The sequence below is a fragment of the Schistocerca piceifrons genome, chromosome 3 (assembly GCF_021461385.2).
Source record: "Schistocerca piceifrons isolate TAMUIC-IGC-003096 chromosome 3, iqSchPice1.1, whole genome shotgun sequence".
Lineage (NCBI taxonomy): Eukaryota > Metazoa > Arthropoda > Insecta > Orthoptera > Acrididae > Schistocerca > Schistocerca piceifrons.
The window spans coordinates 578,254,011-578,267,226 of NC_060140.1; the positions used below are offsets into that span (position 1 = coordinate 578,254,011).

At 40.3% G+C, this 13,216-nt stretch overlaps 1 protein-coding gene across 1 annotated transcript in view; it reads left to right on the forward strand.

Annotated features, from left to right (window-relative positions):
• Positions 1-13,216, forward strand: part of LOC124788853 (mucin-4) — a 258,570-nt gene that overhangs the window by 196,121 nt on the left and 49,233 nt on the right. Inside the window, exons 5-10 of the mRNA XM_047256137.1 lie at positions 4,806-4,881; positions 6,933-7,015; positions 11,048-11,211; positions 11,313-11,371; positions 11,952-12,116; positions 12,228-12,397. Coding sequence (XP_047112093.1) covers positions 4,806-4,881; positions 6,933-7,015; positions 11,048-11,211; positions 11,313-11,371; positions 11,952-12,116; positions 12,228-12,397 — 717 coding nt within the window. The remainder of the gene's footprint in view (positions 1-4,805; positions 4,882-6,932; positions 7,016-11,047; positions 11,212-11,312; positions 11,372-11,951; positions 12,117-12,227; positions 12,398-13,216) is intronic.

Below are 13,216 nucleotides of genomic sequence, written 5' to 3' on the forward strand. Positions count from 1 at the left end.
TTTAACACTGGTAGCATGCCGCGACAGCGTGGACGTGAACCGTATGTGCAGTTGACGGACATTGAGAGAGGGCGTATAGTGGGCATGCGGGAGGCCGGGTGGACGTACCGCCGAATTGCTCAACACGTGGGGCGTGAGGTCTCCACAGTACATCGATGTTGTCGCCAGTGGTCGGCGGAAGGTGCACGTGCCCGTCGACCTGGGACCGGACCGCAGCGACGCACGGATGCACGCCAAGACCGTAGGATCCTACGCAGTGCCGTAGGGGACCGCACCGCCACTTCCCAGCAAATTAGGGACACTGTTGCTCCTGGGGTATCGGCGAGGACCATTCGCAGCCGTCTCCATGAAGCTGGGCTACGGTCCCGCACACCGTTAGGCCGTCTTCCGCTCACGCCCCAACATCGTGCAGCCCGCCTCCAGTGGTGTCGCGACAGGCGTGAATGGAGGGACGAATGGAGACGTGTCGTCTTCAGCGATGAGAGTCGCTTCTGCCTTGGTGCCAATGATGGTCGTATGCGTGTTTGGCGCCGTGCAGGTGAGCGCCACAATCAGGACTGCATACGACCGAGGCACACAGGGCCAACACCCGGCATCATGGTGTGGGGAGCGATCTCCTACACTGGCCGTACACCACTGGTGATCGTCGAGGGGACACTGAATAGTGCACGGTACATCCAAACCGTCATCGAACCCACCATTCTACTATTCCTAGACCGGCAAGGGAACTTGCTGTTCCAACAGGACAATGCACGTCCGCATGTATCCCGTGCCACCCAACGTGCTCTAGAAGGTGTAAGTCAACCACCCTGGCCAGCAAGATCTCCGGCTCTGTCCCCCATTGAGCATATTTGGGACTGGATGAAGCGTCGTCTCACGCGGTCTGCACGTCCAGCACGAACGCTGGTCCAACTGAGGCGCCAGGTGGAAATGGCATGGCAAGCCGTTCCACAGGACTACATCCAGCATCTCTACGATCGTCTCCATGGGAGAATAGCAGCCTGCATTGCTGCGAAAGGTGGAAATACACTGTACTAGTGCCGACATTGTGCATGCTCTGTTGCCTGTGTCTATGTGCCTGTGGTTCTGTCAGTGTGATCATGTGATGTATCTGACCCCAGGAATGTGTCAATAAAGTTTCCCCTTCCTGGGACAATGAATTCACGATGTTCTTATTTCAATTTCCAGGAGTGTATTTCTTGCCTGTACGCCGGTCACTCACAAACAGACGCTGTGACGCAGACTGGCAATCTGATGAAGTGTCTACACCCGATCGTCGTTGGCATTTGGGTATGTGCAGAGTTTGGTACAGCGACTAACTTGATCACCAAGTCTTCTGTGATACCAGCATATCCCCTGCTGTGTTTCAGTCACAGGCGCAGATGAGGCACTTGGTGATCTGCTGCATGAGCGCTTCCGGTATCTCGGTCGGCCACAATCACTGTTGGTGTTACACCGAGACATCAATTGGCTAATCTGTTGCCGTCAGAGCACTGTAGTCGGCGCGCGAAACTGTGGCTGACGTGATCGCGCATGCACAGTTGCTACGTTAATGGGCGCAGGTGAGATAGCGTCCTGTACCTTGTCTGCTAGCTCCGCCACCGTGTCTAAAGCCTTTACCGACTGCGACGCTATTATTGCTTTGATGGCGGGTGGCAACCGACTGCTCCAGATGGTTCTCAGCATGCTGTCAGGCACAGTTATCAGCGTCGATCTTGCTTCGGAGGTGCCGCAAGTACTGCGACGGTTTACGATCCCCGATGCCCTCCTGCGTCAGAACTTGGCGGAGGCGTTCTTCTTGCGAAGCTGATAGTATGCAGATAAGTTCTGCCTTGAGCCGGTCGTAGGCATTACTCTCTGGCGGCGCGGTAATCACGTCTTGCACTTGGGCCGCGTACTGATGATCTAACTGGCTCACGACCAGTGCAAACTTGGTAGCGTCGGTGGTTATTCCAGAGTAAAAGAAACTATCTTCAACTTGTGCAAACCATAGCTTGCGCAAACCATAGTGCTAGATTGCGCTACCAAAAGGGTGGTAGTCTAACGGTGAGTCTGGACACAGCAGGGTCGGTCGCAGTCAGATTTTCCGTCGTATTACAGTATCACTTTATTTTGTGCGTCAGGCAGGCGATAAATCACGTCGGGATCACCAGTTTGGTCGTAGGGCTAGGTTCTGGCCCGTCCGACCGGTTATCCCGCTAATCTCCGATGATAAATAACGCACAACGATATCTCCAATGCTGAGATGACAAGATCGTTATTCGTTCGTTCGGCAATTGACAAAGGATGTCCTTAAGGCGCAGTGTGTCAAGTCAAGACTCGCGCTGAAACAAATAAGTGACTTGTTGGCTGGTTACTAAAGATCTAAGTATAAAAAATATTCTTGAATTAACATGGAGAAATCAACAACATGGAAAAAACTATGTACTAAGAATAAACGGCATGGAGTAACGGACAACGCAGCGCTCCTCGCGGCCGGCGCGGAACTAATTCATCCGCGCAAAATAAAATACGGCGTGACACACGGGTGATGTACTCGTGAACCGAACTGCAGTGCACTGCACTACTAATTGTGGTCGCTACATAGTCTTCAGCAATCATAAACGAAATATTTACTAAATGTGGATAATTACAGATTTCATGACTGCTTCTAGTATCAGAAAAATATGTAATTTTCAACAAAAATCGATATAGTTTCTATATTTTATGCTTAGTTGTCAATAGAATCCAACTGCAGTGCACTGCACTACTAATTGTGGTCGCTACATAGTCTTTAGCAATCATAAACGAAATATTTACTAAATGTGGATAATTACAGATTTCATGATTGCTTCTAGTATCAGAAAAATATGTAATTTTCAACAAAAATCGATATAGTTTCTATATTTTATGCTTAGTTGTCAATAGTATCCATTGTGACACTTAGAACTACTTCGTCGTTTTCATGTCTGTTGAGGAATTTTATTATTTTAAATGCTTAATTTTGGTTTTCGTGTAGGTCACCTCAGCGTCACTAGTAAACACTCTAAAACAAAATAAAAAAAAAAATGATACACCATGGACAGAAATTGGTAGCCGTGATGTACATGAATAGACAAAGAAATAACAATTAAAAAAATGGTTGAATTATTCAAGAGAAAGAGCTTCACGAATTGAGGAAGTCGGTAATATGTAGGTCCACCTCTCGCCCTTATACAAGAAGTTATTTGGCTTGGTATTGATTGATAGAGTACTTAGATAACCTCCTGATGGCTATCATACCAAATACTGTCTCACTGACACATTAGATTGTTAAAATCTCGAGCTGGTTGGAGAGCCCCGCCTGTAATACTTCAAACATTCTCAGCTGGTGAGAGATCTGGTGACCTTGTTTGGCAAGGTAAGGTAGGATTTGGCAAGCATGAAGACAAGCAGCAGAAAGTCTCACTGTGTGTGTGTGTGGGGGGGGGGGGGGGGGCGCATCACCTTGCTGAACTGTGATCCTAGGACAGCTTGCCATGAAGAGTAATGAAAGTGGGCATAGAATATTGTTGACGTACAGCTGTGCTGTAAGGGTGATGCAGATGACTGCTATAAAATGAAATGGCACCCCAGACCATCATTCCTGGTTGTCAGGGCATATGCCAGACACAGTCAGGTTGGTGTCCCACCACTGTCCAAGGCATTCTCAGACAAATCTTCACTTGTCTTCAGGGTTCAGTTTGAACTGAGACTTATCATGGAAGACAATTACATTACAGTTAATGGGATTCCAGACTGAATGTGTCAGACACCACTGCAGATGGGCTTGTTGGGTCCACAGTCATTGGTAGTTGGCACAAGGGGCACCTTGGGCTCAGCCCCCTTTCTGTGAGCTGCCATGGTCTTTGTGGTCAGTGAAGCACCATATGAAAGTCACATTGATAATAGTGATGAGTCCATAGCTCTGAGTGCATCTCTGATGACTGATCAGTCCTCACGTTCTGTTGTCTCTTTACGCTGACTGCTTCCTTTTTGGTGCTGTGTTCAGCTGTGGTTCACCCTCTCCTGCCAACATTGTTGTATAGTAGCATCAATGCTATTCAAATGTTGAGCAATTCGCCAACTAGTCCAAACGGCTTCTTTGACCTCAACTCCAAGTCCTGTCTCAGATGCTGAAATCTGTTGGTATTGTTCTCGTGCCTGTTTGTGAGGCATAGTTACTGTACAGAGGAATACAAGGAATGCAATTTGCAAAGAATTTATGCCCTGGTATTAACATGTTCCCTGTTCACTATCCATGCCAGCTGTGCAGTGAAACTGAGCTGCAGTGTCACATACACATCCATTGGTCACCAAAGTATACATTTTTTGTTGATACCTGTATTTCGATCAATTTGTGGCCAGTTTGCATAACTTCTTGGTTGTGTTTCGTATTTTTTGTCTGAAAGTGTATGTTCCCAGCTCCCTTACTTCAGTTATTTTATTTCTCTTTGTTTACTACTGCACATGTTCTTTTATTTTCTGTTTTATCCTCAGACTTATTGGTATCAAATATTTCAAATAAGCTCTCTCTTATGTTTTATATATTTGGCAGCACCATCATTTCATAATTATACTGAGAATTAGATGCTCAGAAGAAGTGATTTGTCTCAGAAAATCATATTTTTGGCACAACTGGCAGACATCTGTCACCCCATTTCCACCTTCTAATGTATCCATTGTGTCTATTATATTCATGGGTGTTTTTGTCAAAAAAACATGGTTTAGCCAAATATTTAAAAAAATATTTTTGTTGTCTAGTGAAATGTGGTTAAAAATAATACAAAAAGTCATCTTTCTTACAGAGAACTAATTCCTGATACATACTTCGAACGTTACCAGCACAATGGCAAGCATGTAATCAACAGACCAACATCTAAGGTAAGAAGTGAGAGTACCCTGGCTTTATCCACACTATGAAAATATGAGGTCTGCTGCTGCAGACTCTGTTGTGTATAAAAAGTACTGTTTTTTTGCACATACATTCCTCTTTGTAAAAAATAGATGTAGTTACTCATTGTGATTTTACTGTCATAATCTAAAGATCTGGAAATGGGTAAAATATTACTGTGGAGGATGTATCTGTGTGCCCCATTGAAAACTAAGGAAACAATATAAAATTAAAAGAAAGGTCACTTCGACTCATATTGAAGAGTGAGTCAAGAAGGAACTTGTATACTAGAGAAATTAACGATGCATCTTGAGAGAGTGGAAGGTCAATGTGTTACAGAGTATGAAATATGATCACAGTCAGAAAAGATTTTATAGAAATTCAGGTAACGAGGTTTGAGGAGCAAGTACAAGTAAGACACTGTAGATAAATAAAAACATACAGAAAGAGAGAAACTACGAAATAAAAATCATAATCAGAAATTTGACAGAATAGCTGTGAACAGGCTAGAGGCAAATGGAACCAATGATACAGATGAGAATAAAGTGAGCTTTGGACAGTTTGTGCTCCGATGTAAAGTAAGATATGGATATACTCATTGGACATCATTTCAGTTTATAGAGTTCAAGAACATTTTCATTAAGATGGATGATTTTAATGTCCTTGTAACGAAACAATTACATATATCTGTGGTTTTGTCTGTACAAAACAAGTTTTCCTAGGCACCACTTACAGCAGCATTTTAATAATGATGCCATGGAAATGAAATGATTGTATGGCATTGTTAGCTGGGAGGCCCCATTCGGGGGAGTTCGGCTGCCGTATTTCAAGTCCTTTTTAGGTGACGCCACATCGGTGACTTGCGAGTCAATGATGATGGACACACAACCTCCCAGTCCTCTGCCGGGAATCGAACCTGGGCCCCCAGCGTGGTGGGCGGTAACTCTACTGCTATGCTACGGAGGCAGACTAATCATGCCATATAAAGACACTAATCACAAGATGCTTGGAAGGTAAACTTTAACATGAGTCATTCCTCCCTTGAATGTATACATCAATATGTTTGGATGCCCATTGGTGGAATGTTAATCTGAATGAAATTTGAACTGTTTAGATAGTTGTCAAATCTGACATGAACACTGAACAATTACTGAAAAAGTAGTATGAAACTATTCACATAGTTTGAAAGTGAGTACAAATTCAATGTAGAAGTGAGTAAATTCTGTGCAGATTGTTGCATTGATTTCATTATTGGATAAGTTGCCTGGCACACAAAAAGGAGAGTTAGGTAATTTATAATAATTTTAATATGATCTGTCTAAAAATGAGATTTTAAATTAATGAAAAAAAAGAACAGCACACCATAGGTTTATGAAGGATAATAAGAATAATGTAAGAGAAAACAGTAATTCATTCATAATCGCCATTTTTATCTCTCTTGTATTCTTTTAGTTATATTCATCCTGTTGAACTGGGTGCCCTACCCGTTTGTGTATAACTTTATATTTTTATTAATTCTACTTTTTACCTGTCCTTCGTACCTAAATGTTTCCTTTCCTGTAGCTCTGAAATCTTCCTCTTGTCCACTTCTTGCACCCATTTACTAATCCTTTCTTTCTTTGTCCACTACCTGAGTATATTTTGCTGTGAAGAATGTGATGGTATATAAGCTTTTTTCTGTTTCTTGGAGGTGTTGATCCTGTTCCTTTTGTCAAGTGTTACTTTTAATCCCTTAATGCCTGAATAAATTTATAGATGAAAGGTAAAAATAAAAAATTGTGGTGCTTTAGAGGTACCCAAAATACTCAGGAGAATGCAGCACTTGTCAGAAGCATTGGTAGCTTCATGAAGAATCAGCATCTACTGGCACTGGCATTCAAAAAGAGTTAACCTTCCACATTGGTACAATGTGAATTCATGAGACTCAGGATTAAGGGCTTAACTGTATTTTATATAAAATGTGAAAAATAAGTTCTAAAGCAGCTGCAAATGGTGACAGAAAGTACTTTATGAAACACCTAAATTACTCCTTTGTTTTCAGGAAACAGAATTGTGCCAGTACCAAGGAAAGTTGCGTGGATACAGCAATTCATGGGCTGCCATATCAACTTGTAATGGTTTAAGGTATTATTAAGAAATTTATTTTGGTCTTTAATGAAGAAATATCATTGCTCATTTCATAATATACAGGGCTATTACAAATGATTGAAGCGATTTCATAAATTCACTGTAGCTCCATTCATTGACATATGGTCACGACACACTGCAGATACGTAGAAAAACTCATAAAGTTTTGTTCGGCTGAAGCCGCACTTCAGGTCTCTGCCGCTAGAGCGCTCGAGAGCGCAGTGAGACAAAATGGCGACAGGAGCCGAGAAAGCGTATATCGTGCTTGAAATGCACTCACATCAGTCAGTCATAACAGTGCAACGACACTTCAGGACGAAGTTCAACAAAGATCCACCAACTGCTAACTCCATTCGGCGGTGGTATGCACAGTTTAAAGCTTCTGGATGCCTCTGTAAAGGGAAATCAACGGGTCGGCCTGCAGTGAGCGAAGAAATGGTTGAACGCGTGCGGGCAAGTTTCACGCGTAGCCCGCGGAAGTCGACGAATAAAGCAAGAAGGGAGATAAACGTACCACAGCCGACAGTTTGGAAAATCTTACGGAAAAGGCTAAAGCCCTGACACCCGATGACAAAGTCAAACGCTTTGGATTTTCGGCGCAGTTGCAACAGCTCATGGACAAGGATGCGTTCAGTGCGAAACTTGTTTTCAGTGATGAAGCAACATTTTTTCTTAATGGTGAAGTGAACAGACACAGTGTGCGAATCTGGGCGGTAGAGAATCCTCACGCATTCGTGCAGCAAATTCGCAATTCACCAAAAGTTAACGTGTTTTGTGCAATCTCACAGTTTAAAGTTTACAGCCCCTTTTTCTTCTGCAAAAAAAATGTTACAGGGCACGTGTATCTGGACATGCTGGAAAATTGGCTCATGCCACAACTGGAGACTGACAGCGCCGACTTCATCTTTCAACAGGATGGTGCTCCACCGCACTTCCATCATGATGTTCGGCATTTCTTAAACAGGAGATTGGAAAACCGATGGATCGGTCGTGGTGGAGATCATGATCAGCAATTCATGTCATGGCCTCCACGCTCTCCCGACTTAACCCCATGCCATTTCTTTCTGTGGGGTTATGTGAAAGATTCAGTGTTTAAACCTCCTCTACCAAGAAACGTGCCAGAACTGCGAGCTCGCATCAACGATGCTTTGGAACTCATTGATGGGGACATGCTGCGCCGAGTGTGGGAGGAACTTGATTATCGGCTTGATGTCTGCCGAATCACTAAAGGGGCACATATCGAACATTTGTGAATGCCTAAAAAAACTTTTTGGGTTTTTGTATGTGTGTGCAAAGCATTGTGAAAATATCTCAAATAATAAAGTTATTGTAGAGCTGTGAAATCGCTTTAATCATTTGTAATAACCCTGTACATATTAAATCATGCCACAACCTTACAGAACTTAGTTTTTAAAATATTACAGTTTCTGCTGACAGATGCATACACATATTGTGACAAAACCTAGTTGCATAATAAAAGCAACAGCTTTTCTTCTTTTTCTTCTCCCCCACCCTCTGTCTCCCTTTCTTTCTCTCAGCTTTTTTGTGTATGTGTTATTTCTTCCTGGCGTCGAATGTGTAAGTAGAGAACCCCCAAATACCTGTACTCAATATAGCATAATACAAACTGCTGTGGTTATGAAACAGATTTTAGTATTGGTTACAAAGACAGTTTGTGGTAACTGCCTGATTTTTCATCTTAAAATGGCTGTACGAATGAATGTAGTGGTCTGGTTTTCTGCTAATGTCATTATTATTTTATTATTATCAGGTGTAGCACTAATTTTCCATACTCAAACGTAACTACTGAATGACATATAACCTGTCATACCATCTTACAATGTCATAAACATTTAAAAAAGTACTGAAAGAATTAAAAATAAAATCAACATCAAATCCTGGGGGAAATTACTTTCACCCTAAGACAAGATTTAAGAAAATAATTTATGTACTAAATCATATCACAACCCTATGAAACTTAACAAATTTCAGCTTCTGCTGACAGGTGGATGCTGTGGATGCACATATTCTGACAACAGCTAGTTGTATAAGAAAAGCAACAGCTCAACAAAAGATCTGTGCCCAAAGACCAGAAAGTTGCTTAAGTCACACCAATAGTCAAGAAAGGTAGTAGGAGTAATCCACGTAATTACAGTCACCTATCATTAACGTCAATATGCAGCAGGATTTTGGAACACTCATTGTGTTCGAAGATTATGAATTATATCACAGTCTATTGAAACACAGTCAACACGGATTTTGGAAACATTGTTCTTTTGAAACACATCTAGCTCTTTACTCACTTGAAGTGTTAAGTGCTACTGACAAGGGATTTCAAATTGATTCTGAATTTCTAGATTTCCAAAAGGGTTTTGACACTGCACCTCGCAAGCAGCTTGCCATGAAATTGCGTGCTTATGGAATATTGTGTCAGTTATGTGTCAGGATTCGTGATTTTCTGTCAAAGAGGTCACAGTTCATAGTAATTGACAGGAAGTCATTGAGTAAAACAGAAATGATTTCTGGCATTCCTTAAGGTAGTGTTACAGGCCCTCTGCTGTTCCTTATCTCTATAAACAATTTGGGAGAAAATCTAAGCAGCCGTCTTAGGGTTGTTTGCAGATGATGCTGGCATTTATCATCTAGTTAAGTCATCAGAAGATCAAAACAAATGCAAAAAAAATTAGAAAAGATATCTGTATGGTGTGAAAATTGGTGATAGACCCTAAATAATGAAAAGTGTGACCTCGTGCACATGAGTGCTAAAAGGAATCCATTAAACTTCGGTTACATGATTAAATCAGTCAAATCTAAAGGCCATAAATTCAACTAAATACCTAGGAATTATAATCATGAATGACTGAAACTGGAAAGAACACATAGAAAATGTTGTGGCGAAGGCAAACCAAAGGCTGCATTTTATTGGCAGGACACTTAGAAACATAACAGATCTACTAAAGAGACACTTGTCCATCCTCTTTTGGAGTACACCTGCGCAGTCTGTGATCCTTACCAGGTAGCATTAATGGAATACATCGAGAAAGTTCAAAGAAGAGTAGTACATTTTGTATTATTATGAAATAGGGGAAAGACTGTCATCAACATGATACAGGATTTGGGGTGGACGTCATTAAAACAAAGGCATTCTTCATTGCGACAGAATCTTCTCACGAAATTTCGATCACCAACTTTCTCCTTTGAATGGGAAAATATTTTGTTGACACTGACCTACACTGCGAGAATCGATCATCATAATAAAATAAGAGAAATCAGAGCTTGCACGGAAATATATTGGTGTTTGTTTTTTCCGTGAGCTGTTCTAGATTGGAATAATAGAGAATTATTGTGAAGATGGTTCAGTGAACCCTCTGCCAGACACATAAGTGTGATTTGCAGAGTATCCATGAAGAAGTAGAAAATTGTAAGAGGATGCTTTATAAATACCTTCTATATTTATAGCACTTAATTGGGCTGCAGCAAATACACATTTGAACAAAAGCTGTTTAAAGTGCAAAGTGTGTGTGTGTGTGTGTGTGTGTGTGTGTGTGTGTGTGTGTGTGTGTGTGTGTTTTCATCTGGAATGATAAACTTCTGCCTGTTTTTATTTTAACTATAGTGTAAGTGTGGAAATGCTTTACTTTATATTTATAAACTTATTAGTCACTATCAGCCACAAAAATTGCTGTCTTTATGAGTTATTTTGCAACTGTTGTGTTGTTAGAAATGTAAAAACTTAAACGCACCACTCAGCAGCAACTGCAACAGAAACAAAATGAGTAGTGCCAGAGGAGGATTCTGTTTGCCCATGGTTTTAGTATTGACTGTAGAAATGAAAATTGGATTAATCTGTTGTTAGAGTTTCACAGTGCTTGATAGCATACGTATATTTGCATTTAGAGTAAGAGACTTGTAAATATGTGGAAGGTGCATCGTATATGTCATTAAAACATACCACAATGAAAACTAGAACACTAACTCTTAATTTTGTATCAGTTTGACCATTACTAAAATCAGCAATTTATTTTTTAGAGGTGTCATATTTGATGGGGAACAGATGCACTACTTAGAAAGAGGCCCAGCAGATACCGAGATAGAAGATGCTGGCGGAGGAGGGGATGGAGATGGCGGAAGTGAGGAACTAGAATCTCACATTTTGTACAGCCATTCAGATCTTATTACAAACCATACATGTGGTAAGTCCATCTTTGTTGGAGATAAATCTTACACAAGGTAATTTGATTATATTGTAACTGACAGGCAGTGTAACACTCTTATTTGTTTAATTACTTTACAGGTTACCATGACACTCCTCATGATGTTATAATAAGTGAAGAATTTAACAGAATTCTCAGGGTATGTTCAGGTCTATTGAATACACATTTTTAAGTTAAATATGATTCATTTTTTGATTGGTTTCTCCTTTTTATGTTACATTATTTCAATCTCTCAATAGTCACCTTAGTGAGTGAAGTGAATAGATTCTGTGAAGAGCACTGACTGATGATTCTTGAAAAGGCATCTTCCTTACTGAGGCTATTTGTTATCAGAAATGAACACTTTATTTCGTTTTCAGTTAGCTAATTTTGCCACCTTGGATATTATCAAGTGATGTAAGTGTTCATTTAAAATAATAATAATAATACTGTAATAATGGCCAAATGCGTGAAAATGACTTACTTTGAGAACTTTAACACAGCTATAGGCTCAAGCTTAAGAAAGATTACTTGCTACTTATTCAAAGAGTGCTAAAGACTGATACAGTAAAAACCATTAAAAAGAATATTTTATTTTTATCTTCATATTACATACTGATTTTCATTTAAATGATACTTCATTGAACAAAAGTTTGATTTTCTTATCTTTGTGCCTCCAACTATATTAAAGTCTCTGATTTTGTTATGCATTTTGAACTACAACCTTACTTTATGTACAGTATAAAAGGGAGGCTGAGATGGTACGAGGACCATACAATGCAGACAAAAAGTCTCGTTTTGTAGAACTGGTTCTAGTTGTGGACAATAAGGAATATAAAGCACATGGAGAAAGCCGACATAATGTGTATGAACATTGTAAGAATATTGCGAACATTATCAATGCAGTAAGTATTTGGCTTCAGGTATTCACTAAACATAAAATTTTGATTGTGTTATACATGCAGGTGTTATTAAAAATAATTTTCATTTCAGCTATATGTATTTCTTGTTTTCAGTTGTATGTCCCACTTAATATTTTCATTGCATTGGTTGGTGTAGTCGTGTGGACAGAAAATGATGAAATCCAACTTTTGTCTAATGGAGATTCTACACTCACCAATTTCCTTACATACCGTCGTCAGAGACTTGTCAAAGAACACCCAAATGATAATGCACAGCTTCTTACGTAAGTTTTTACCTCTTGTACTCTGATTAGCTATTATGTGAAGTATTGCAGATACCATAGCAGTAGGTAAATTGATGAAAGAAATTGCCATTATAAAACTTTATTTATTAATTGTTTTGTTTGAGTGAGCAGTGGTTATAGAGTTTAATGGACATATATTGTGTTCAGTTCTCACTGGTAGTGTTTTAGGAGGTGACATATTGGTGATATATTCTTGTGAATTGGTCGTGATACAGAGTTATTCTAAATAACTTTGTTTTAGGTAATGCAAAATATACAGTTAATATTGCTAAAGTGATGGATAGACAAGCTCTTGAAATTTTGTTCTACCTCGATAGTAGCTGCCTCGGTTTCTGTCAGATGACAGTTATAGCAGTGTTTTCAATATAGCAGCCAGCAGCAAAGAGAAAGTATTTTGTACTCTTGAATATCGCCATCATAATCATCATCATCATTCCATTACTATAGTCCAGCAGCATTTTCAAATTATATGCATGAAGGACACTCCATCTGACAACTTTGTGCCCAGATGGTCTAATAAATTTGTGGACATGCCTTGTTTATGTAAAGGGTGAAGCAGTAGGCATCCTTAATGTCAGAGCATATTGGAAATTTGTATAGAAAGCTCTAGTTGAAAATTACAAATTATTTTGGAATAAAGGAGACGAATCACTGAAGTGCTTCATCATCGATAGGCACACAAACAGAAGTTGCAGAGCTTGGCTAGCTTTCGGAATGCAGTTCCTTTTTCTATCTGCAGGAAACACACACACACACACACACACACACACACACACACACACACACACTCACACACAC